This window comes from Fukomys damarensis, unplaced genomic scaffold, assembly GCF_012274545.1.
Source record: "Fukomys damarensis isolate Sample0158 unplaced genomic scaffold, DMR_v1.0_HiC HiC_scaffold_24, whole genome shotgun sequence".
NCBI classification, from domain to species: Eukaryota; Metazoa; Chordata; class Mammalia; order Rodentia; family Bathyergidae; genus Fukomys; species Fukomys damarensis.
In genome coordinates this window covers 71,244,855-71,271,522 of record NW_022900936.1, presented here as the reverse complement: position 1 = coordinate 71,271,522, position 26,668 = coordinate 71,244,855, and the positions used below count along the sequence as shown (strand labels likewise).

The 26,668-nt window shown below is 52.0% G+C and overlaps 1 protein-coding gene across 5 annotated transcripts in view; it reads right to left on the bottom strand.

Annotated features, from left to right (window-relative positions):
- Mtmr14 (myotubularin related protein 14) overlaps positions 1-26,668 on the bottom strand; it is a 49,018-nt gene that overhangs the window by 4,904 nt on the left and 17,446 nt on the right. For all 5 annotated transcript variants that reach the window (XM_033768095.1, XM_033768096.1, XM_033768097.1 and 2 more), the window contains 14 exons: positions 23,878-23,953; positions 23,483-23,543; positions 21,667-21,789; positions 20,531-20,604; positions 16,454-16,524; positions 15,439-15,513; positions 10,529-10,595; positions 9,312-9,397; positions 8,903-8,979; positions 8,632-8,668; positions 6,611-6,681; positions 5,914-5,972; positions 5,608-5,746; positions 4,790-4,966 (listed from right to left, as the gene is read on the bottom strand). In XM_033768095.1, coding sequence (XP_033623986.1) covers positions 4,790-4,966; positions 5,608-5,746; positions 5,914-5,972; positions 6,611-6,681; positions 8,632-8,668; positions 8,903-8,979; positions 9,312-9,397; positions 10,529-10,595; positions 15,439-15,513; positions 16,454-16,524; positions 20,531-20,604; positions 21,667-21,789; positions 23,483-23,543; positions 23,878-23,953 — 1,193 coding nt within the window. The remainder of the gene's footprint in view (positions 1-4,789; positions 4,967-5,607; positions 5,747-5,913; positions 5,973-6,610; positions 6,682-8,631; positions 8,669-8,902; positions 8,980-9,311; positions 9,398-10,528; positions 10,596-15,438; positions 15,514-16,453; positions 16,525-20,530; positions 20,605-21,666; positions 21,790-23,482; positions 23,544-23,877; positions 23,954-26,668) is intronic.

The following is a 26,668-nucleotide window of genomic DNA, read 5'->3' as shown; positions in this document are numbered from 1 at the left end:
CAGAAAGATGTTCCCAAATAGCAACTTGGGCTAGCTGGCTAGGGGGACAGAGTCAAAGGAACAAGTCCCAGAGGAGGGACCTGCACCCACACTGCAAGGGGGGAAATCTTTCAGTCAGCTAATATCACAGGCGTACACGAGAGGCTTTAACAGAACGTCTGCTCTGTGCTCCTGGGGAGTGTAGGCAGAGGCCAAGCTCCTCCTGGCAGACAGGAAAGCCTGGCGCTGGAGTGCAGGGCTGCACCCTGTGGGCATGGGGTGTGGACTTCTGCTTAGAAGCGGGCTCTCTTAGCCTGTACTGCCAGGCCCTTCCCTTAGTGGGCCAAGAGGCTGCTCCCAGAAGCCCTGCCAAGGCCAACTCAGGCGCATAGTCTCCCAGCCAGTCCTTTCTGGAAGGGGCACAAACATACCAAGCAAGAGGCAGTGGGTCTGGGTGGGGTGCCTGGCTTGGCCTCGTACCCAGCTGCCTGGTGCCCTGATGTGACACACAAGCCTGTAGGTAACTGACTGATAAGGACAGGTCCTCAACCTCTGCTATAGTTTACTGAACATCTGTGGAAAGGCTGAGTATTTACTGTGTACAGGTACTGCATTTATCTCATTTAAACCCAAACTTATGGGGAATGGATTATTCTTACTTTAAAAATGTGATTAAAAGGCCGGGGATTTCGCTCAGTGGTTCTGCTGCCTAACTCGCAAGCCCAAGGTCCCAAGTTCAATCCCCAGTACCCAAACAAAAACAACCAACCAACCAAAAAACAAAAACAAAACAAAACCCAAACAAAACTGTGATTACAAATAACTGAGTTTAGAAGGAACATGATTTTTACCCAGTTACACAACTGAGAAGGGCAAAATAGTGAAAGCAGATTTGACCAAAGCCCACCTAGCCAGTAACACACTGACCTTTCTTCTTAGTACAGGGTGGGGGACTCATGGATAGGCATAGGACCTCCAGATGAAGTCAAGTGCAGAGCTTTCAACCTGTGGTGAGGAAGCAAGGTCCTGCCCCAGGGCAGTGGAGTGGAAAAAGCAGGCACACTGGACCTGAAGACTGCCTTGCAGTGGCTCCCACACTCCTTTGTTTGAGCTAGTGTGAGATGCGCTTTCTGCTACTTGTATTTCAAGTCTCTGTCCTAACAAGGCTGCATGGATGGCTTAACATACACAACTAAGGAGGGCCTCAGAGTCGCCTACCTTCCCCATTCCATAGATAAAAAACCCAAAGTGACACACCAAGAGTCATCAAAGAAACTAGGTCCTAGAACCCTGTGCTTTGAGGAGCCTCTGTGCCACTCATGAACCCTGTTCCTCCCTATCCCAGATGCTTCCCAACACTGGCGCCTCTGCCTGGGCCCAGGCACCCAGCATGGACCTTGGCCAGCCTGGCCTCTGAAACATGGCACATGTGCACAACAAAGCCTGAGGAGATGTCTCTGTCCAGGACTGCCCCCAGCTCCTCACTGTCCCCAGAGGTCTGGAGCGGTAGCCTCTTGCAGGATCAGAATGAGAACAGAACCCACATGCTGCTGGCAGCAGCCTGGCACCTCTGCCTTACCACATGGCTACAGAGAGCTCATCGGGTGTAAGAAGCAGTCAGCAGGTGGCTGTGGCTGGGGAGCAGCTAACCACCAAAAGGCCATGAAAGAGCTGGTTCTGCCATTCAACCCAGCCAAGTCCCTGCACTCTTTAGCAGCCCTTCCTGGGCCTGACACTGCAAATCTACTGCCCTAGCCCTGAAGGTATCTGACTGGAGGCAGACAGGGCCTTTAGTGCTGGAGGTGTGCAGATGCAGCAGCCAAGTGAGCTCCAAGAACTGGCCCTGCCCCTGTAGCCCTGTGGCTGATGTTTCTGTGGCAGCTAATTCAATGAGAAAGCCACCCGCCTTTCCAATGAAGGATGTGCTTCGGGATGTGGTAAAACCAGCATCCTGTGCACACCTGTAATCTCAGTACTTGGGAGGCTGAGGCAGGAGGATTACTCCAAGATCCAAGCCAGCCAGGACCATACAGACCCTGTCTCAAAAACAATCAGCACCCCACAGGAATTTCCTCAGCTGACAACACTAACCCTAAATAAACAAACCCTGAAAAAAAAAAGGCCAGGGATTTAGCTCAGCCTTGCAAGTGCAAGGACCAGAGTTCAACCCCCCCCCCCCCCCCCCAAAAAAAAAAAAAAAAAAAAACAAAAAACCCCTGCAGACTCTTCACAAAGAGTCCTGCGTTGGAAAAGGCAGAAGCATGTAACTCTTGGAGGGTTCGTATTAAGAGGAGAATTGTGGTTGTCTCAGACAGCTTCACTAAAGGGCTTCTTTCCACAAAATGCCCCCTTGTAAGACTTGAATAAGCTAAAGTGACTCCATGCTAATAGGCCAGACTGTGCTTCTTCATATGCTAATTGCTAACTTGGCTAACAGCCCTCCCAGGGGCAAATGGTATGACAAAAAATGACCATAGAACATTTCCTGCTTGAGATAAGCAATGTGTTTAGAATCTTGTCCTCTGGTAGTTCTGTGAATTCCCTGACTTTTTGTTTAGAAAAACCCTATAAAAAGACCTCAGCCCCTGAGCAGTTGCCTCTCTGAGCTACCTAGCTCCGTGAGTGCCGTCTGGCCAGACTAATCTACCCTGGTGTGTTCCCTCCTGGGTTTCTCATTTCTCCGTCAAGCTCCCGGAGCCTCTCTGGGTGTTACGGTCCAACATTGTGGAGGCCTTTTTAGCTGTTCACGGCTTTTGGAAGTAAGGCCCTGGGTCTTGCCTCCGGAGCCATCGTTGGGCTATAGGACTCAGAATCGTGGAGGCCCTTTCGGCTGTTCACGCTCCGTGGAGTGGAAGTGAGACTTTAAGTCTTACACCCTGTTGCATTAATGATCTGATTGGCTACTATTACCTATGACTAGAGAAACTAATGTCAGGATCCCTCAGGCACTTTAAGTAAAAGAATTGAAACTGGCTTTAATGCTAATGGAACACAAAATTAGAATGCTCCAAATCTGAATAATCTTGCCTTTCAAAAACTCTAGCAAACAGACCTCCAAATCGGAAGACTCCTGTGGCCTGGCCAGCCAGCCTGGCAATCCTACAATAGAGCACAGAAGGGTCAAAAGCAGCACAGCACCCTCCCCTGCCTTCAGAGCTCCGTGCCCATGTGACCCAGTCCCATCGGCCTTGCCAGTTGCAGGTGTAGTGCTCAGGCTGGTGGAAGCACCCAAACCTTCTTAGCCTCTGAGGGGTCCCTGGTGGCCCCGGTGGGCCACAGGGACTGACCCACTGCAGGCAGAAGATCACTCGTGAGATGGTAAGAAACTACCACTGGGTTGGAAAATGGGACCTTTTGGAAGGAAGAATGGACTGGCAAAAAGCTGGGGTGTGGGGAAGTGTGACAGAGTACTGCTCAGCATGGGTGCTTCTTGCAGCTTGCAGTCAGGATGGGGTAGGTCCCAGACAGGAAGAGAAATCTTCTGATTTCCTCCCATCTTTCCAGCAACACTGCACAGGCAGAAAAAGAGCAAAAAGAAACCACAGAGAAAAAGAACCACAGCCCGTAACATCAAGTGTCCCACAGTGCCACCACAGCCATAAGCAGCCCTGAGGGCAGCCAGGTGTGCAGGCGAGGGGCACAGCAGAGGCACACAGGGACCCTCACGTGCAGGGTGCGTGAGGGCGTGGACATGTGGACTTGTCCACCTGGCCCTGCTGTGTTCAGCTGCAACCCCCTGACACTCCTGTGGGGAAGGGCCCCTGGCCGGGGCTTTACAGACTCAGCTCCACCACTCAGTGTTGAGCTGAAAGGGCTTTCTGCAGGCTAAGCACACCAACCTCCTGGCCAGCACAGTCCCGAGTTCCCACTGAATACAGCTCCTCCATCCCTTCCACCACTGTCTGCTTCTACCCAGAGAAAACTCAAATGACCATGAGGGGGCCGGGGATTTAGCTTAGTGATTCCTCTGCCTGCCTTGCAAGTACAAGGTCCTGAGTTCGATTCCCAGTACCCAAAAAACAAAAAACACTCAAATGATCATGAGGGACAGAGTTCCAAAAGGTTTGCGGCTTCTTATTACAGACCTACTGCTAAGGGGAAACTGAGTTTCAAAGTCACATGGACATTATGTGGCAGAGCTGGACTGAACGGTGATCCTGGTAAAAGGCCGCTTTACTCTGAGATTTATCAGGGACCTCCTAAGTCCTGAACTGCTTTGTTCTCTTCTGAAAGGCTGGACGTTCTTAAAGCTTTAGAAAACAAAGCAACGCACAGGATTCCTTCCTTGGGGACATAAATGGAAACTGACAGTCTCCTCCTCGCAGAGTCCAGCACCAGACCCTCCCTCAATGTGAAGCCCCGCCCAGAGCTCAGCTTTAACCTCTCCCAGGAAGCAAACTACCTCAGTGCCCAGGGCCGCTCCTTTCCTAGCAAGGGTTCTCCTGGACACACCCAGCCATGCTCCTACTCTCTGTTCTCTCTATGGCCCAACAATTTCAGCAAAGAATGTGAGAGCCCAGAGGGTCTAGACTCATGGCTCCACCCACACTGGGTGGCCTCAGGGCGCTGTGTGGAGGTGGCCTGAGGCGGCCTCACTTCCCCTGTGCTCCTACGTTCTGCCAGGGCTCCAGGAAGGACTCTCAAACTGTTCCAGGCACCAGCCTTTGTCGGATCTCTACCCGCTGAAATTTGCTGCCCTGCAGGCCATATGTCCAGGAACCCCGCTGGGATTCTGCCTGGAGACACCAGCGGAGGTGTGAAGGGAAAGACTGGCTGCCTCCATACATCACAGGGCTAGGGAGGGCCTCACCTGGGTTTGGGGACCTCCAAGGGACTGCTACCCATCCTGAAGTTGTCAGAATGGTTTGAGGATGAGGAGCTAGAAGACTTGGCTTCGATCAGCCCTTGGTGGGAAGGCAGGCGGTCCTCTGAGGGCTGTGGCCGGTTCCAGAACACACTCTGTGGTGACGAGGAGTGACTCTTCCTCCTGTGGGGAACAGCCGGGCTGCTGGCAGGGCAGCTCAAGGTGTACCCCTGACAACCTTCCTGTGTCCTGGGCCCAGCTTCATGTCTTCTGTCCCAGTGCTCCCTCAGGTCCACGGGCACCAGCAGAAGTGGGCTTTGAGGAGGACAGTGGTACCCAGTTCACACTGGCCCACCAGTGAGACAGCGGGTCAGAAACTGCTTTGAAACTAAGGACTCAGTAATTGCCTCCCTCCCTCTTTGCCAACGCTATGCAAAACCCTGAGCGTGTGCTAGGGTTCTCAGAAGAATGACCCTCACACAGGTGTTCACAGTTGCTTACACTCACTTTGCACTCACCTTTTACTGTCTCTCCCCGCAGCTGCCCAGGACACATGCAGGAAGCCTTCTCCTCTATAAACCCCCAATGAGCCAGCCTCCCCCTACCTCCAGCTGCTGCTTTTTGGTCCCACAGGGAGCCCCCTGCCCTTTCTGCTCCTGGGCCACCTTGAACAGCACCCTCACCAAAGAGATGGCTGCCTCTGAGGCCCAGTGCAGATGGCAGGGGGCAGCGATAAGCTCCCAGGCCTTCAGTCAGGGTGCCCTTTGTTCCTAGGACTCCCTGGGGCTGGCAGCCCTCACCACAGCTGCCAGTCTGTCCCTCACCAAGCTGCTTGAGCCTGTGCTCCGCCAGGGACCAGCTCCACAGTCTCGTAGGTGAAGCTCCCCATAGCACCCGGTGAGCTCTCCATCACCAGGGAGAAGTCGCTGCCAAGGCTGGTGGTGCTACCTCTGTCTCTTCGCCCTGAAAAAGGGCCAGGGCCACAGGTCAGCATGCTGTCTCTACCTGCTGTTGGTCCCCACGTCCCCTACACCATCCGGCTGGACAAAGAAGCTTCTTGAACAGTTCTGGCAGAGGCTACACCCAGAAAGCTGTGCTGAGAAAAGAAACTGGCTGGACCCAGGACTCACTTAGCATGCAGATATCTTCCACAGAGAAGCCTGCATCCCGCGCTGGCAAACTCTTCCTCCTGGAAAGAGAACCCAGAGCAGGGAATTCTAGCTCCAGCTGGGGTCTCCTGTCCCCAACCCCTACCATCAATGGAAAGCAGCTCCTATCTGCTGAAATTCATGGAGCAGGTCCCGCCCACCTGGTCCTGTCTGCCACGGTATACAGGTTCCCAAGGCCAGCACAGCTACCCTCTCATCAGCTTGTCCATCTCAGAGCCCAAGTCTGGCCCAACATAAGACAAGCTGGGATTAGGAAGGCAAATCAACTCAGAACGGTCTCATGGGGAACTAAAGCAATTGCTAGCCAAGCCGCCTGCACCTTCCAGAAGGGAAGCAGATTTCGGCCCCTCATTGGGGCTGCCCGGTGCGCAGACCGGTCATCCCCAAAGGGTGACCATCAGATCGGGGGCAGGAGAGTGGGAGTCCTCCTTGCAGTAACACACCCTGTGCACTCAGTCACACAGACCACTTATCACTTCAGCGTTTCTGCCAGTGGGACTCCAGGCAGGAAAGCCTCTGTACCAGGGGCACCTGGCAGGGGAGGGAGTACAAGTCTGCACTCCTAGTTAGGTGGTGAGACCCCACCTGCGCTGAAGCAGTCCTTCTCAACATGCCGTGACCTAGTGTGCCAGTAGCGGCTCTTGGCTGTATTGCTTACCTCTGGGTCTTTAGGGCTGAGAAATCCTCAGAGGTGATATGCTTCAAAAAATTGAAGCAGAAAAAGAAAATCTGAAAGAGAAAAAAACAGCACAAGGTGAAAAGACAGCATTCCACACAGTAAGAAGGAGCAAGGTGGTTGAGCCCCAGGGTCGGCAGCCAGCTGTTCTGGCCTATCTCCCTGCTGGGGAACAGCCTGCTTGGGGGTTGGGCGACTCCCGCTGGATTTCCTGGCCCACAAATGGTATGGGGTGGTGGAAAGGGCTCAGCAGGGCCTGGTAGATGCCCTTGGGCTGGGTTCAGGTGAGGAAAGATGTTTCCTTCCTGGGAACTGTAAGAGATCAATTCAGAGTGCTCGAACCCTCTTCAAATGCAACACACATCCTCACCTGTTAAAACGGATGAAGAGAACAGCAGTTTCCCCTACTTCTCATCTAAGAGCTCAGAGAGGAGGCTGATAGGAAGGACAGCAGGGAGGGAGGTGAGGGGCGTAGGGAGCAATGACACAGCAGGAACACAGGGAGGGCAAAGGAGTCCCACTGGGGGCCCTTGCAAGCAAGATCAGGAGGCCTAGGGTCGGGGAGCTGGCCTTGGTCAAGAGCTGTGAGGTTCAGGTCTTAAGTGGGAGATGGGCAGCAGGATGCTCTGGCCTCTGGCTATACTCCATCCCCACAAGCAAGACCTCAGTCCTAGTCCAGCCAGCGCCCTAGTCCAGGGGCCCCCAGAAAGTACAACAGGAGGTTCCAGTCCACTAATCCCTGAAGCTGTGGCCAGAACCCCCTTGCATGCACAGGGTTTCTTCAAAGAGCAGAAAAGGGCCAGATTAGGCCCTTGTGAAAATGGTATGGTACATAAAATTAAAGAGCTTTTCATCAGACTCTCTAGTCTTCAGGCAGAGGTGGGAAAAAAGATGTATTTAATTAATAGGCTTGTCTGTCAGTGCCAGGGTGAGGTAAGAGAAAAGCCCACACCCCCAAGACCAAGCTCCCAGCTAAAAACTTGCTTCAGCTGATGCCACAAGGACTGACCGCAGCCCCCTCTTTGTCCTGTGTATCTGAAGGCAGCCGCTGGCCTTTTCTAGGGGCAGAGGGAGATGGTGTGGAGGACAGAATGTCCTGAAGCTCTGGCTACATCCCCAGCTAAGAGACTTACAAAGGTTTTCCACCCAGATTTCAATTCCAAAGTCGCTGCCTCTGACAGAGTTCACTGAGGCCTCTGAGGAGCAGGCTTATGAGCTCTGCAGGCCTGGCAGATGCGATAAGTGCTCAGAAGAAGGTATTTGGAAGGGAGAGGAGCAGCTGAGGAGGGGAACAAAAGAAAGCAGTGCAAGATAAGACAGATGCCCAGGAAGGAGGCAGGCTCAGGATGAAAGAGGAGAGAGATGCTTCAGAGAGATGGGGGGGGGGCGCACCAGAATGTGCTACCACCAGGGACGTGCCATGCTGGTGGGATCAGGTCTCGGCCAGGCACCAGGAGACTCAAGGTTGAACACATTACCCAAGGTCACCCTGGAAACAGGCAGGACAGCCAGGGACACACTGCAGCCTGACTCCAGGTGCATGTGCTGGGAAAACAGCACCCTGAGCGGGCAGAGTGCAGAAGCTGCAGAAGGCTGGGGGTAGGGCCAGGAGGAAGGCACTGAGCACACCAGAGGGAAGGGGGCGGTGAGACGAGGCCCCTGGGGAGCCCCACATTACAGAGGGGCACAGACCACTCTGGGTAGACAGAGAAGACAGTGAGGAAGAAACTGTCTCCAGAGCTCAGCACAGGAAACAAAGGAACTGCTCACACCAACTGCCAGTGTTCTTACCCTGGCCCAAGGGGACCTGCAGCCCAGACTGGTGGGTGCTGTGCACCTCTCTTCCCACCATAACAGTCTGAGCAGAGCACAGGCCACCTCGTTCAAGGCCGAGGACCCTGGCCAAGGAACTGCCTGCCCCACAATGTGGCAACCACACAGATAGCCATTATGTCCCTTGAGCCAGGACCAAGATGTGCTCACAGTCCATGAGGGGCACTCACCTCCTCTCCTTTGCTGAGCCGATCTACCAACATGTGCCTGAAAAAGGAGGGGTGAGGAGGTCAGCAGGGGTAGCACTAAGCTGAGGTGGGGGACCCACCCCCCAGGGACAGGCTGTTTCTGGACCACGGCAGCCAGTAGGGCCAGTGAGCATCTTCAGTCCTTCAGAAGTGGAGCTGTTTTCACTTCTGACCCTCAAGTGGGAGCCACCACACTGCTCAGGCAGAAGTGCAAACACCGCCTTGCCCCAGTCTGATGCCCGCAAAGGCTTACCCAAAGAGGAACCAGTCATAGGCCACAGTTAGGTAGAGGATCTCAGCAGGCTTCAGGGACCTGTGGATGAGCCCATCCTGGGAGAGATCACCAAGGTACGATGAGATCAGAGAGCTGCTCTCTGGGCTGGGGATTTAGCTCAGTGGTTCCAACGCCTGCCTCGCAAGCGCAAGGACCAGAGTTTGATCCCCAGTACCCCCAAAAAAGAACAAAGCTGCCCTCACATGACATAGTCTGCTCTCCATCCCTGGGTAGAACACACTTCCAGACCCAGACCCAGTGATGTCACAGGAACAGGGATAAGCATGACACCTGCCTAGTGGGTTCCTCACCCCAAATCTTCCCTGCTTCTTGTGGCTATCTTAAGGTACCCCATCAGGCCAGCTGTAGGGCCTCCACCCATACTTACAGCCCATAAGGAAAGGCGCAGGAGAGAGATGAAGAGGGGGGTCCGGTCCCAGCCTGAGATACAGTGCACCAGCAGCCCATTGTCATCTGCTCCAACAGCCAAGACAGGAGCCCAGAAGAGAATCAAACAGGTGATGAGAGGGAGCCAGACCACCCTCGTTCCCTTCCTCAGGGGCTTCCCCAAGGCTCTTTTCCAGCTTAGTCCCTGAGAAGGCCCAGCGTGGGCAATCTGTCTGTCCAAAGAATCCTTTTTTCTGGCCACAGTTCCCAGTGAGCTTCTGGGGAAGTGGTCCAGCCTGGACAGTCCTTTGCCTAGCCTTTCTCAGGAAGGCATTATTAATACTTTTTTCCCTTGATCTTGGGGAGGTGGGATAATTTTTCACTGTAGAGGGCTGTTGGAATTTTATGATATTTGGTATCCTGGGCTAATACCATTAGTGCTCCAGATACAATTTCCAGAAGCCCCTGCAGATGTGAGACAGCCGCTGCTAGAGCACCAGAGCCAGGCTCCAGGGGTTGGCACGGGACCTCTTTAACACATACCATTCTGTCCACAGAATAGGGACCCACCCCACACTGGGCAATGAGCACATGCTCAGACTCATCACTCCTGGGGGAACTAGACAGCAGGACAAGTCCACTATGGCCACTGGCCAGGACACTACTGAGACAGTAGTTTTAAGAAATAGGGAGAGAATCTTTATATCTGATGTTTAGCTCTGCTGACAGAACTGTTTAGATCTGTAGAACCAAAAAGGCCTATCTGTTCAAACAACAAGCAGAGTCCTGATCAAGGGACAGCAAGCAGAAGGCCCATGTGAACTGAATGTGCACCCCACAGAGCCGGCCCCCATGGGCTTGGGTGGACTGGACAGGCAGTTGGGACTGATGCTGGCACCTCAGGCCTCCTCCTTCTGGAGGAGAGGCCCATCCTGACTCCCTGTTCCCAACACTGAGGTGCACAACTCAAAAGCCAGCTGAGCAGGGCACCATCCTGGCTGTGGCTCAGAAGGTAATGTTACCTTGTTTCCAGGGTTGTAGGGACATAGACCTGGAAGGAAGCTTCAATGGACAAACCTGGCCCAGCCTGAGGATTCTAGGATTCTCAATTCCTCTCCCACAGTGTAGAAGGCAGTGTGACCCCACCAGATCCCAGTCAGGGTGTCAGAAATTGGGAACACCCTAAAGGCACAACAGTTTGGGGGCTCAGAGACTCACCATCGCTGTTAACTATGGAAAGCAGCAATTTCAGGTAGTTTTGTGTTTGTTGCACCAGGTCCCAACTCTGTTGGATAAGACAGAGACAAAAGGGGCCTAGGAATAGGTCCTGAGACTTGAAATATAGGGTATTTAAAAAAATAAAACAATGGCTGGGTGTGTAGCTCTGTGGGAGAGCACATGCTTTAGCATGGATGAAGCCTTGGTTCTATCCCCAGCACCATACACAAGAAAGGAAAGAAAGGAACGAAAGAAAATGCTATTCCTGGGCACCAAAACTTTTGGTCTCAGGCCAGAGGTCTCAAATCCCAGATAATGTGAGACATGCATTCCCCAGCTGAGAGCTCCTGCTACCACCCCCTGTGGAGGGGATGTTATCTTACCACTCCAGTGGAGGATGGAAATAGCTGCACTCAACAGCCCCCAATCTCAGAGGCCCAGCACGGCCAGTAAGGCCTCAATAAGGGAAACAAAGAGCCCCACTCCGGCAGCAGTGTCTGCACATGGTCAGTCATCCCTTCAGCACTCACCACACCCCACAGACCAGTGAAGGGAGCAGCCTGTTCAAACACATCCTGCTCAGTTCTACTGCTATTCACTACATATTGTCTTTTGATGAATAATAAATGCAATCTGCTGAGCAGACAAAATCTTTTCTAACAGGAAGCCCATGAGATAGAAGATGGGAAATAAGCAAGAGCCTTAAAGAGAGCAGAGCCTCCATTCTGGTCCAAGTGGGAGGTCCAGACCAGAGGCTCTCAGGCAGCCCACTCTGAATCTGGGATTCCACAGCAGGGCCTGACCCAGTTCTGCAGAGCCCTCTTCCCTGGCTGGGGACAGCCTCTATTCTCTGAGGACATGACTGCCCATGCACATCCAGGGCTGTGCAGGGAGAGTGGCAACATCAGAGCGAGAGCACTTCCCGGGGGCAGGGGAAAACGGCACCTGTAATTGCAATGATTTTCCTGGGAATTTAAAAGAGGCTCACAGACCTGACCCTCCCACGCCCCTGGAGAGTTCTGACCCATTTTCAGTAGCTCAGGAGATGCCACTGCAATGCTGTGCTGATGAAGTCATTACCTGGAGGAGCATACGGGTCTCTCGCCTCACTGGTTCAACACGTCAGACACACACTGCCAAGAGATTCCCTGAGAGCTGGGATTCTCCTGGGAGCAGGAGGTAGGAGCCATGCAGCATGCAGGTCAGAGGGGGCCAAGTGGGCTGGGGAGACTGCAGCAGCCAGCAGGGGCCAAGGCCTGGAGCTGTGAGCACCAACAACCCTGGCAGCCAATGGTCGGTCAGGTGCCAATAGTCAGGGTGAGATGTGTCTGTCTACAGCTGAATGAGGAGCCAGACTGGGAGGAGGCTCAAGGCCACACAAGGCAAACTCTGCAGTCCATGTACCCAAAGTCACATGCTACACTACGGGGGACTGTGCCCTAACGGCAGAGTAAGAAACAGGTCTAGCCAGGTGTGATGGCGCACGCCTGTAATCTCAGTACTTGGGAGGGCGAGGCAGGATTGCCACGAGTTCAAGGCCAGCCTGAAGCACACAGTGAGACTCTACCTCAAAAGAAATATGTCTAACAACACTGCTGCACAGATCCAGGTGCCCCTCTAACTCACACTATGCACACCATGAAAGCATCTCTGGGAGCAGAACCAAGGAACAGTTGTACCTCTACCTGTGTTTCTGTGCCTAGAGCACTTGCTCTGGCTGGCAAAGCCCCACATGCCCTCCATTGGCCCAGTTCTTTTATCATCTCTATGGGTGGTCATCTCTGTGGACACTGCTTAGACCCACCATATGCGTGACAGGCAGTCTTTCCCTAGAGGGCAGAAGTGGTCTTGTTGTCTCTGTCTCTCTAAGGCTCAGGGAGCAGGAGGCCCCTGCAGAATGTTTCTTACTGCCAGCCATGGTTGGGGGCAGCTCAGGGATATCACAGCCCAGGGAGGCTTGGAATAAAGACACAAGAGTCTGGGGCTCAGAGAGCAAGAGTCAGAGAGCAGCAAGACACATGTGCACCCACGACTGCTCCTGCTACTCACTTATTCATTCCCTCACTCAGCCGTCAGTGAACTGCATGGCTCCTGTGGGTCTGGCACTGGGGATCACAAAGGTGTCAACGATGACCCCGGCCTTACAACTTCACAGGAGAGGGAAGACAGCGTCACGCCTGTGTGGTGACCATCACAGAGGGCTTTGAAGGGGATGACATGGGCGAGTGTGAACAAGAGGAGGGAGATGTATTTCTGACAGAGAAAAGTGCCCTTCCTGCAAAGAGCTGGAAGGAGGCCTTCTGATGGCTACGGATGGGTCAGAAGGGCTCCGAGCATGCCAGGCAAGACTGCCTGAGCTGGGCAGATCAGGGGAGGTGCCACGGGCTGTGTGCTGAGGAACATGTGAGGTAGGGCCATGGTGGGTCTAAGGCAGAGCTGATCATGGTGGCCTCACTCTATCAGCTGAGTGTTCACTATCAGCCAGGCTCTAACTAGCGCCTTATGTTCACTATTTCTGGTTATTCTCAGGGTGGCCCCTGCTCGTGTGGTGCTCTGCCCTGAGGTGACAGAGGCCTGGCCTAGACCACACACAGGGACAAGGCAGGACTGGAGAGTTTTCCCGGGGACAGTGTACTGGTGAACAAGAAAACAGATGCCAAGAGAACTGGGGGTCAGCTCTGAGCTCCAGGGTAAATAGTAGGCTATGCCAACTCCATCTCAGATGGTTGGCTGCAGGGAGGATACTTGCAGAAGGGTTAGTCGGGGGTCACAAGGAGGCTATTGTGGCTTGTGTCTAGATGTCCCTCCAGAGCCTCATGTGGTCATAGATGTACCCCCAAAGCTTCATGTGGGGCTTTTCATAGGTGGCTGGATCGAGGGTGTGTGATGCTGTGAGGAAGGATGTGCTGCAAGGATTGACTCACAGTGTGATGCTAGGATTAAGGGTGAGCGCTACTGCCCTAAGGGTGGGTAGCCTGAATCAGATAAAAGTGACACAAAGAAGCTTGTCACTGGTTGTTCTGTTGCTGGCTTGCTGCCTTCTGCCTCCCTGCTCTGCCATGCCCTTCTGCTGTACCACTCTACCTTGGAGCCAGCCAACTATGAACTGAAACCTCTACAAACTGAGCTAAATAAACCTCTCCTCCTTTAACTTTGGGTACTAGGTATTTTTGTCTCAGTAACAAGAAAAGGAACTACAACAGAGGCTGGCCCATTGCACTCCCGGAAGCAAGAACCTGGAGTGGACAGAGGATAAGATCACCTAGAAGGTGAAGGTGAAGGAGCCCTGGGACCATAGTCTGAGGGGCAGAAAGGGAAGCGCTCATCCTTGGCTGAAGAGGACATAGGATAGAAGGCCCACGGAGACACAGTAGCGAGGCAGCACTGAAGAGGTAGCCTCATGAGAGAAGCTCCTGTGATGGGCCAACCGGCCACCTTCCTGCCCTGGAGTCAGCTAACAGCAGCCTGTTTCCTTAGTACCACGACAACCATCTGGCATTTTACCTCCAGGGACACTTGCACACTGGGCTAACATTTGCACCTGGCTACAACTGCCACAGACATTGTCAACTCTGCTCAAGGGCACAGAGTCTGGCGAGCAGGGCCGAGGAAGAGGAGCCCGGTACAGCAGAGCTCCTCCTCCCACACTTCATGTGGCACGGAGTTTACTATACCCAGTCTGCATCTGAGAAGAAAAGTGGTGCCAGGAAGAACTGAAAGAAGGGTAGCTCAGGGCAGGGCCCACAGGTGCCCTCCGCATATAGCAAACTGAGGAAGACGTCAAGTCTGACTGTTCAGGCACAGCCTCATCAGCCTCCCAAACCTGCCCCTTCTCTAGGCTACTGGGTGAGAAACACTGGCCTGCTCTCTTCCCTGAAACTCCTTCCCCGCACAAACACCTGATGGGGACTTGTGACATCATCCTCCTGTGCACATGTACAAGGCTGCTGAGTACCTGCCCTTTGACTGGGGGCTGGGACAAAGAAAACAGACTGCCTTTACAGACCTCCCTGGCACTAGGCAAGCAGAGAAAGAGGTGGGGGGGGCAATCTGTCTAATTCTGGCAGGTAGGGCCTGAACCAGGGAGACCCCCAGGCCAGGTGAGAGGTCCAGACATGGGGAAGGGGTAACAGCAGGGAGCAGGTGTTTCTTCCTATTACTGGCTTGGCCTTGCAAGCGCAAGACCCTGTGCCTCTTTCTATGCTGCGGATGAACAAACCGTGAGTCCCCTGAGCTCCTGGAGCTCACAAAAGATCTCCAAAGCAGTGACTACAGCTTGGTGGAAAATTCCAGGATAGATGTGCCCAGAGTTAATGGGAACATAAACACAAGCATCCAGGAGAGAAGGTAAATCAGGGAAGTCTTCCTGAAGTAGATACAGCCAAATCCTGAAGGGCAGTGTGTCAGCCAGACAGAGGAAGCCGAGAGGGGCAGCCAGGCAGAGGGCGCAGAGCATGGGAAAGAGGGGGCAGTACAAGGCTACTTGTTCTGTCTGAAACAAGTGGCAAGGGAGATTATCGGTGGCCTTCAGCCTGTGTGGACTAAACAAGATGGAGGGCTGGGTTCCTTCTATGGTGATGGTGACAGGGGAACACAATGGAATCATTTTAAAGTTCCTATCAAATGAGGTAAGCAGCTCTACACTTCCTACAGCAGAATACATATTTAAAAGGAAAATGAAAAACGTCAGTGAAGCCCAGATCTGGAAAACCAAACTCCATAAGGTCCCCTGGTGGATACACATCTTCTAATGATTCACACTCCAAAAGCTTTGATTTTCTGGGCCAAGAACGAGGCAGGAGAGATACAGTAAAATAGCTAAGTGCCTCCTCCCCTGCACTGCGAGTCTTGCAGCACCAATGGCACCCTGGCACCCAGCCCTTGCCCTGCCCTCCCAATCAGATGCTCACCTGATACTGGCTCCAGTCAATGTGCAGAGAGTGGGTCAGGAAGTCAGGGATGCTCAAAGGAGCATCGACATAGTCCTGAGGAGAGAGTGACACCTGTGAGATGTAGACTCGCTACCAGCGGAGGCTGTGGTGCCAGGCAGATCACAGCCCCAACGCCCCTTCACAGCACTTGCTTTTTTCGGGCCAGGTGCTTGTGCTATGCCAGGACCAACAGCTTAAAAACCAAACTATCCAGAGCACTGTGGCCAAGTGGAGTTGTCCTATCACACACTGAAGGGTCTGACATGGAGATAGGTAAGACCACACAGGAAGCCTCAGCCTGTGCCCGCTGATGGGAAAAGAAACAAAACGCTGCTCTGGGTCTTCACAATGAGAGTGGAGGAGACAGGTCTTCCCCATCTTCTCCCTGAAAAATGCTTTTAAGGGGGTCAGGGATTTAGCACATTGGTACTGCGCCTGCCTCACAAGCGCAAGGTCCTGAGTTCAACCCCAGTACCAGGAAAAAAAAAATTAGAAAATGTCTTTAAGGAAAACAGCCAGGCACAATGGCACACACTTGTAATCTCAGCACGCTGAGGAAGGAGGATCACAAGTTTGAGACTAGCCTGGACAAAATAAAATAGAAAATAAAGAATTAAAAAAGGGCTGGGGGGCTGGGGATTTAGCTCAGTGGTGCCGCCACTTGCCTTGCAAGCACAAGATCCAAGTTCGATCCCCGGTACCAAAGAAAAAAAAGAAAGGGATGAGGATATAGCTTAGTGCAAAGGCTTTGGGTTCAATTCCCAGTATAGTGACAACACAACAACAAAAAGAAAAAAAAAGAAAGAAAAGAACGGAATACACGAGAAGGTGGGGAAAGTACCTATGATAATTTAACACGCATACACAAGCAAATGGGGAAGAGACACATCCAACAGACTCAGGCAACAAGAGACAGGAAAGGGTAGATACTGTAGGGTACTTCTCCTGAGGAAGTAAGTGTTCACAAGACCAGGCTGAACATCGTTGAGCATACCTGCTTCCAGTTAAATATTAGCCCTTCAGCCATGTAATCCCGGTCCTTATACTCCTTGAAAAATTCACAGCCTGGAAAAGGAAGGCAGAGTTATGACACCTCATGGCCTGGCCTGAAGTCTCCTAAGAGCCCAGGCTGCTCCTTGGTCCTGCGAGCTTCTCCATACCAGTGGCTCTGATGAGGCTGAGGCTGAGAGGGTAAGACAGGGGTGGGCAGGCGAGAGCCAAAAAGCAGGGCCTGGCTTCCTCTCACCTGTCACTCCTTCCTTCTTAGCACACTGGTCACCAATCACTGCCCCACTGCAGGCCCCCGCCCTACCAGTCCCTGTGGTGCCAAGCTGAGCAGACAAAGGCTGGCTCACGCTGGAGGCCGGCCACACCTCTCCAAGGTGCTACATAGCTAGAGGCCCAGTCTTCAGCAGCTCCAAAACAGGCAGTGATCCCTGCCTGCAGGTCTTAGGGAGGACTCAAGAGTCCAACGTGCTAGAAGGGCAGGTGGTGCCTGAACCCTAGCAGAGGCTCAAAATGACACCACCACCAGGCGAAGAGGTGCTTTGTGCATCACCTGAGAAAAACCCTGAGAAACTCCAGCAGAGCAAGGCTGCTACAGGAGGAGCAGAGGAAAGTAGGGCTCAGCAGCAGTGCCAGCTCCAGATCCCAGGTGCGCGTGTAGCTGATTAGCATCTCTTCAGCCTTTTTTTCCCCAGTGCTGGGGAAGCACTCTGCCACTGAGCTACATCTCCAGCCCCAAACCTTGGTTTCCTACTTGTAAGCCAGCTGTTTTAGGCTAAATGACAGAAGGAAAAGCATAGCCCTGGTGTGATGGCCCTAGGTGGCAGCCCCCACTGCTATGTGCTGCTGCTCTAAGGAGTCCACAGTGCCAGCCCAGGGCTCAGTGAAATCTATGCTGTGGTTGGGGGGCTGCCACCATCAGAGTGGAGGCCTCTCTATGTCACGGCTTGCACCACCCACCAGCACAGCATAGGCAGCCCCGGCCTGAGTGGGCTCCTGGTGGCAACCAGCCCGCCCTGTTATTCTGGAGGCTCTGCTCACACTGCAGAGGTGGTCATGTGGTCCCAGAAGACAAAAGTTGTCCCGGTACTGTGGAAGTGGCCTTCGACCAACAACACACATGAGGATTTCTGTAGTAACTCTCAGATCTACTTCCTGTGTGAGGCTGCTGCAGAAAAACCAGGCAGGGTCCCGTGGAAAGGGAGATCTGGGGACCCAGCCCCTATGTTGCACATATACTTCTGTACTCTAATCCCCTAGGCCTTGCTGAGTAAGAGGCCAAGAAATAACCTCCAGGTATAACACTTCAGCCTGTTCCAATGCCTCACCGAAGGAAGAAGCACTATAAATACCAGATGAGGCCTGGAGCTTGTGAGGCCAGGCTGAGAGGGGACAACAATTACCTCTATCCCTGTGAAGTGCTTTGCTTTCCCAAGCCCTGGTTGCTCAAATCAACATCGAGTGCCCTGGGCTGAGCACAGATGAGCCCATGATGCAGAAGCAGCTTTTGTGAGAAGCAGACAGATTAAAATAGCCCCAGTACCTGGGGCAATGTCTGATGTTCATTACCAGGAAAGGCCTCTGGACCTATGGGGCAGGCAAGAGAGAAGGAGGGCAAGCAGGGTGACAGCAACAGCCCACTTAGAAGACAAATTAGCACAGAGGCTCGGCCCCATCCATGCTGGTATGAAACTATTTCCAGAACACTCTCGTCCCCAAGGTCCTGTCTGAGGCCAAGTGACTTAGAGCTAGAACTGACACTGCTGAGGGTCCTGCGTGGGCCTCGGAGTACTTCCAGGATAGAGAGATTCCTTAAATGGCAACAGGGTGCACTTCATGACTTGGTTTGGATACTGGTCACTTTATTTCTTTTTAAAAAGTAACACAGACAAGTAGCTGGGCATGGTGGTGCACACCTGTAATTCTAGGACTTGGGAGGCTGAGGCAGGAGGACTGCTGTGAGTTCAAGGCCAGCCTGAGCTACACAGTGAATTCAAAGCCAGCCCGAATTAGAGTGCGACCCTGTCTCAAAACAAAAAAACAATACAAAACACCCTAATATAGGTGTGTAAAAAAAACTCAAGGACATAAGTATATGAAGTAAAAGTGCTTCTCCTCTGCTTTTATCTGGGTGTGGTATGCAGCAGGGATCTCTTTTCAACCCCAGCTTTAATTACAGCTGAACTCATGCCACCCTCCCCCCCAATCAATCATCAGATGAAGGACTTAAAAACAGACAGATCTTAACATTCTGACATCTTTCCTATTAACCTTTCCAGAAGCACTTTGTCTATGACATAGTTGGTAGGGCACTCATATAATTTCGTTCATCTTGAGGATTTGTCTAGAGCTATGTAATAGTTTTACTGATGAAGATATCATGTACTTAATCCTCTTCCTGGTTAATGAAAACACACCCCTAAATTTGCTATTACAAACGGACACTGGGATGAACATCTGTGGCCCCCAAGCCAGCTGGATTATGGCCTAATGACAGATGAAGAAAATAACTAGGTCAAACAGTACTAACATCTGGGAAGCCTTGTAACAAGCTGCCAAGCTACAGCAGAGAACATGCTGGGCTGCTGTTCTGGAGCAGGGGTTCTCATTCTTCCAGCAACACGGAGGTCTACCTGAATCTGAGATATGAGAAAGCCCTGCCAGGCCCCTCAACAGCATAGCCATTCTGTGGGCACAGAACTGTGCAGGTTGGAGCACCCGAGATAGCTCCTGGGAGTCAGAAGCTAGGTCTGAAAACCAGCTGCACAGCTACCCAACGGCTACTGCACAGATGCTTTTGGAAGAATCCATCTATCACAGCACTGTTCTGACGCCACCAAACCCAAGTGCCAGCACTGGGCTCTGCACTGGCCTAAGCTGCGTTAGGGAGGAAGAGGCTCCTTCCCACGGACTCATTTACTGAGTTCCTGCAATGCAGATCTGTGGCACCTTACCCCAAGTAGGCGCCTCTACCCTCATGTTCTAAAGGATCCTACTTGACACTCAAGGACACAGCGTACTAGGCTTGGAGTTACATCCAGCGCTTCAGGGTCTGAAGCTAAGTTGGCAGAGCACTGCCAGAACAGCATTCAACAGGAGCCAGGCCTCAATATCACCAGATTGCCTCCAACGGGCCAGCAATTCCAAGTAAGGCTGTTCTAGCTGGCCAAGTGGGTCCAAGACTGAGGACCAAGGCTGAAGGCAGATGCCACTCCAGGAAATGGGAGTAAGGTGTCACACTCCCTGTGGCTCACCAAGCCTCACAGTGAGGTTCAGGGTCCTCAACCTCCCCTAGGAACAGGCAGTGAGAGTTACAAACTAGGCAAACACTGTTTTGGTGTCCAATGAGGGGAGTAATGCCTGGCTAGAGGGTACAAGTGTGACTGTGCCAGAGACAAATGCAGGTTTTCGGACCAGAGCACTGTGCAGCATGGGGAGGCCTCTGTGCAGGGACACAATTATGTGTCCTCCCACTACAGATCAGCTTTGCGGGGCCCTGGCCATACAAGCTTAATCACGGTAAGACATGCACAAAGGTCCACACCTTCACAGACAGCTCTGCATGGACAGGTGCCAGTATGACTAACGTTGCTTCCACTTAGCGCTTCATGGAGCCTGGGCGTGGTGGTATGCGCGTTTACATCCAGAGCTCTGGGAGGTGGAGGCAGGAGAACTAAGTCGTAGCCTTGCCTGGCAACTTAGTGACTTAGCAAGAACCTGTCTCAAAATACAAAGTGAAAAAAGGCTGGGGATGTAGCTCAGTGCGAAGGCCCTGGGTTCAATCCCCAGTATCACAAAATAGACAGAAGTACGTGTACACAGGGCACTGGATCATGCAAGATCTCATCAAACAACAAAACCTTCACATTCTGCCACCTGAGCAAGCCTGAGGCTGGGATAGGGAAGTGAACAGCTCTAGGCCGTGGTTATCAGGTGCCAGTGCCTGGATTTGATTCCTGGATGGAGTGGAAGCTGTTCCAGGACACTGGCTCTCTCGCAGAAGGCTTGCTTGCGGCCTCTGGCCCAACCTGGGAAGCCTAGAACTTGGCAGAACAGCATGCCTTACCTGGGTATGGGATGGAGAGGAGAGTGAAATCGGCATAGCGCTGGGCTTTGTCCACCTTCTCAGAGGAAGTCACACTACCAGACACAAAATGTTACAGCATCAACACACAAGACACATGCTGTCCCCACGAGTATTGTCGCACCTAAAACAAACCTTCTGTTAAAATGCTTTTTTTTTTTCCAGAGTTACAAATGATCTCCCTTGAGAAATCTAACTTCCTGCCCCAGCTCCAACTTCTCAAGCCAGACAGGTTTCTTCTCTAGGCTTGACCAGACTCAAGACTGCAGGAGCACCTTCCCTCAACAGCTGATGATGCTAGCTGGGAGGGCAAGTGAGGTGACAGCCAAATAAGGATATGGCTGAAAAGTGGGGTTTTGGGGGTGTCTACTGCCTTCTCTAACTGCTGCTGAGCCACTTCTAAACAGGGGACACACAGTACTGGGGCCTCCTGACAAGGGAGGAAGGGTACAGGCACACCAATAACCCCTAGGAAACTAAACTCTGATTTCAGCCTCACTGTGTCTCTGCAAAGACAACCATTTAGGGCAACTAAAGCTATCGGGGAGAAAGGGCTGAGGATTTAGCTCAGTGGCACAGCACCTGCCTTACAAGTGCGAGGTCTTGAGTTTAATCCCCTGTACCAAAAAGAGATATAAGAAAACATTAAACAAAATTTTGGAAAAAGCTTCTAAAATTTCATTTTCCTGACATCAGTTCCATTTTTTAAAGCTTTGCTCTAGTATATAAAGATTTGGTCCATATATATATTTTTATGTAACAGCAGTCACTGAAGCAAACTGGATACACTGAATATTTTGCTCCATTTTAAAAGTGATTTCAATATACCAGGGAGCCAAGGCAAAAACAGATTATCCAACCAGAGGAGGGACTACAGGACTAGCCAGGGACTCCATCTCCTTTGGTCATTATCATACAACCTTAGCCAAGTTAGCCTCTTCAGTTTCCTGTCTGCAAAAACAAAGGTGTACCATGGCCTGTCCCAAAAGGCTGCTGAAGACACAACAGAAGTGTGCAGACAGCCCTGGCACAGGGCCAGCCCACAGGAACCGCTGACCTGCAGGCTGGGAACATTCAGCCTCCTGCTTCGTGGTGGGGACGCCCTGTAGAGTACTTACTTCATGCCAAACTTAACCTTCTTGTTCTCCACCATCAAGTCACAGATGTACTTGACTGAGAGGTACCGAAGCAGCCGGATGTCATAGCCTCTGACCTTATCGAAAAGGTGCATGTCACCACTCCTGCAATCAAGAGCCAGAGGGAGAAGGTCCAGATTGTGGCCCTTGTGTGTGTGTGTGTGTGTGTGTGTGTGTGTGCGTGCATGCATGTGTTGTTGTTGTTGAAGAAGCATGGATGTCTCTGGCAGAAATGGTGTCCATGCCTGAAGGCAGAGAGCACAGGAAGGTGACTTTCTAGGAGATTACCCCATCTCTGGCACACATTTCAAAGGGAAGCATCCGTGGCTAGACCTGGAGAGGGCATTCTGGCACTGCTCGACATGGAGCCAGAAGACTCAAGATAACCTTGGTGCCAAAAGCAGTGAGCTGGAGCTGACCCCCCCTCCTCCTTGCCTCCCCTCACTGAGGACCACCGTCAGCCATGTGCCTCACTCACTATGAAACACACTGCAATTCTTGGGCAGATAGGCTTTTTAGAGCTATTTCATCAACAGACTGAATTCCCTCTACTTAGCAGACTGGTGAAGCAAGGAGGCAGAACACTGTTCTAATCCCCAACCTACCTTCAGATCAGCATGCAGATAAAGGTAGACTAGACAGAATTAACTGTCACCATTACATTTTCTTGGTTTTTTGTGACAGGGTCTCACTAAGTAGTTGAGACTGACCTGGAATTCACTATGTAGCCCAGGCTGGTCTCAAACTGACAGTGATCCTCCTGCCTCAGCCTCCCAAGTGCTGGGATTACAGGTGTGCACCACCATGCCCAGCCTATATTTTCTTAATGCCTGCTGCTTTGCTATTTCTGCAGTCTCCTTACAGAGAACAGAGTATGCAGCAAAAGAAGGCCTGGCTGGGCATAGGTCACCGGACCTTAGGGGAGAAGCGAGAGCCACAGCTTTCTGGGTCAATGGGTAGACCCTGGGTGAGGCAAGATGCCAGGCCAGTGTGGGCAGTTGACCTCACGCAGCGCTACTGTGCATGCTGTAGTTGCTCAGTAAAAGCTAAAGACGCTCCAAGGAGCTTTTTCTAAAACAGCGTACAAAGGGGTTTTTGTGGCTCTTGGGATTGAACCCAAAATTTTCACACTGAGCTACATCCCCAGCCCTTCTTTTATTTATTTGGAGGCAGGGTCTTGCTAAGTTACCCAGGTTGGGCTTGAACTTTTGATCAATCCTCCTAACTCAGCTTCCCATTAAGCTAGGATTATAGGTCTGCATAGGCCACACAACTGGCTTATAGTGCTGTTCTTTAAAAGGGGTAGTAAGAGTTGAACTAGACCACTGCCTCTCTTTAGAGACTCAAAACACTGCTTTGTATCAAGCTCTATTTCAAACACTAGTCAGGCAGCTACAAACGTCTTCCATGTGTCCTCTGTGGGGACAATAGTCATCGCCCTCTGCTCCGGCACCAGAAGTGCTAGGTGATACCTGTGGGCTGGCAGCCACCACTCTGGCTACACACCTCAGAGCTGGTGGGCTCTGAAGCAAATGTAGCCTCGTGAGGCCTATCTCAGCCAACAGACCAGGAGCTGAGGCAACACGCCTGGAGAAGGTCAAGTGCCTTCATCCTGGCTGCAGGCTACACAGGGATGAGACAGGCAGCACTGGGAGAAAACTCCCAAGTGGACTAACCACAGTGTTTCAGCCGAGTGGATGAGAGGGAAGACCAGGATGAAGACAGAGCCGGTGTAAACAAGGTCCCCACTGGCCAGATAGCCCAGCCCAAGCCCTGCTCGTGGGGACCCAGCACTGACCGAAGAGCACAGTCTTCCTCCGTGACGTCTTCAACATCTGCCCAGGCATCATCGGTACCCCCTGCCAGAGAAAGCAGCCTATCAGCACTGAGGCTTTGGGCACAGGGCTCCTTCCTGGGCTTCCTCCCCTGAAGCTCAAGGTGCAGGCTGAGCCACCAGGCCCCATCCCCGGAACAGCCCCTATCCCAGGGGCAGCCCTCGCAACTCCTGTCCCCACATACGCTGCTTGTTTGGCGCTCTGCTTTCCATTTTAAGTGACTTCTGTGGGTCCCCTGTTCCCCGCTGAAAGGATGCCCATCTCCATGAGCTTGCTCCCACCCTCTGGCTATACCACTGTGGGGCTTGACTCTGAGTGGGTTCTCATCTCATACCAAGAGGGGCTACTCAATATTCACCTGAGAAAAAATAGTTGTAGCCAGAGCGTCCGTACAGCTCTCCCCATCCAGCCAGCGTGGCCGACCTGCAAATATGCTGGGAGACAGACAGCATCCTCAGTCAGGTTTTCGCAGTGTGCATGGCTGAAGGACACCAGAGCCTCCTACCTCCTCTGGGTTGGCGAGTGGGACCAGCTGCATTTCCCACAGCCAGGCTGAAGGATGCCTGGAGCTCGGCCCAGTCTCTATCCAAGGAGACGCCCCAGTTCAAGGCACTGGGAAAGACCTGGTAGATGCTGCACATGTGCCATGCCCTGGAGATGGAGTGAATCCCGCCAAATCACTGTGCTTCGTTTTTCCCCCTCCAGTGCTGGAGAGGGAGCCCAGGGCCTTGTGCATGCTAGGCAAGTGCTCTACCACTCAACTATATCCCCAGCCTCTTGCATGAATATTCTTTTACTTTTCCTCTTGTCACTGAGGGGATCATGTTGTGAACTAGAATTCTAGACACTACTGCACGAACCTTAATATCGAATGTTAAGGCCATACCTGTATTGTGTGTTTTTTTCTTCTGGTACCAAGAATCGAACTCAGGATCTTGCACTTGCCAGGCAGGCACAGTGCCACTGAGTTACATTCCCAGCCCAAGGCCATACCTTTAAAACAACCATTTGAGGAGAGGCAGCAGGGCAGTGGAACTCAGCCAAAGGCTGAGAGAAGACCCGTTACACTACAGTGTGTAAGGCTATGAGGGGACAGTGCAGGCTGAGCGGACCACATAATCTGGGCGGGGGGAGTGGGTCTCCACTGCCTTGTGGGACGTCATTCTCTGCTGATGAAGGAAGGAAGCAATGTGCTGCTCGAGGAGAGGGTGGAAACCCCTAGGTCACTTCTGGCTGTCCTTACAGTGAAAGGAGGCAGTAAAGAGGCACTGGCTGAAACCTCATGCTTCATACTGTTCATTCCTACCTTCCCGAGACCTGAGTGTCTCCCCAGCCTGGCCCACAATTGCTTTACAAAGAGCAGTGTCCTTCTGCCCAGCATGCACTTACAAGCTGGTCCCTCTGCTTGGGGAGGCTGCCCTGAAAACTCTACAGAAGAGCTAGGCTAATCCCCACGGCCTCAGCAGGAAGCACTCTGATGGAGCCACCGAATGTCCTCTGGGTCTAGGAGCATTTTGAAGCTGATGAGAACTGCCAACTGTTTGTAGAAGAACAAGTGCACACCATAGTGTGCCTACACTCCAGGGTTCCTGGACAATCCAGGCCCATCCGGGGCCCTGCTGAGCCCTGTTAGGAACTCTGGCTTTAAGGGAGAGCCCTGGTGGGAAAAAGCCAACCCCCCACTGAGTACCTCAAACCCTGACTGCTAAGGGAGGTCGGATTCCCGACAGTCCTTGACTCATACACCTTCCGGCCCTGCTCCCACACAGCTCAGCCATGGCACTAGCCTTGCTGTCCTTCACACGCAGCCATGATCTTCTCCACAGCAGACAACAGCCTCTATCTGGCTACTGAGGGTAGCCCCTAATCCACCACAGTACTGGGGGTCAAACACATGGCCTTCCAACTGAGTTGCTTCCCCAGCCTTTATTTTGAGTCAAAGTCTCGCTGAATTGTTCAGCTGGCTAGCCTGGGCTCAGAGTGCTGGGACTACAGATGTATGCCATCATGCCCAGATGGCTATTGCGCTTTGAGGCCCTCTTCTTGCTCCTTATTCTTTTCCCAAGCCCCTACTGTCCTTGTCCCTTTGGGAGTTGAGTCAGTCAGCCCTAGGTTCAGCAGGGCCCATTTATGGTCAGATGGAAAAGAACAAAGGGCTTGGTCAAGTCCCCAAGTGAGGTATCGAGCTTGTCAGGAAGGCAGAAGGCTCATCCTACAGCAGTCTCTGCCTTTTGAGCCAGGGTCTCTTTGTAGTCCAACCTGGCCTCAAACTTGTTGTGTATTCCAGGCTGGCCTTGAACTCTAGTTTCAGCCTCCCAAGTGTTGGGACTACAAGCATGAGCTACCACCTAGCTCAGTCTTAATTTTTTATTTATTTTTTTTTTTTGGGTACCTGGGATCGAACTCATGACCTTGTGCTTGCAAGGCAGGTATAGAGCCATGGAGCTAAATCCCCAGCCCCCAAAAGTCTTAATTTTTAACATCTGCTCCTCCTAAGACTAAGGGTTCCCAGTCAAAACCCATCACGTCTTTCTTTTTATTTATGTTTTTTTTTTTTTTTTTTTTTTTTTTTTTTTTTTTTTTTTTTGAGACAGGGTTTCAACATGTAGTTTAGGCTGCTCTTGAATTTGTGGTGATCCTCCTGAGTGCTGGGATTACAGACATACACCACCATGCCTAACATCTCTGTGCCTTGGCAAAATACATTCTAGAAGCCATTCTTTGTTTTTTTGGTACCAGGGATCAAACTCGGGTCCCTGCGCTTACAAAGCAGGCACAAGAACCACTGAGCTAAATCCCAGGCATGGCAAAATACATTCTAAATGCTCTCCAGTTACCTAATTAGGAGTAGCCTCTGACTCTGCACATGGAATAGCATTTGGTAGGATGTGCCAATCTAGTAATCAACTTTGGCATATAGAATAAAAGTGACAAGGAGGCCAGGGATTTAGCTCAGTGGTGCCTCCGCCTGCCTCGAAAGTGCAAGGTCCAGAGTTTGATTCCCTATACCGATAGATAGATAGATAGATAGATAAATTTAAAAAGTGACTGGATCAGGAGCTTTAGCTCAGTGGTAGATTTGCTTAACATATGTAAGTAAGGTCCTGGGTTTAATCCTTAGCACCAAAACCAAAAAAAAAAAAAAAAAA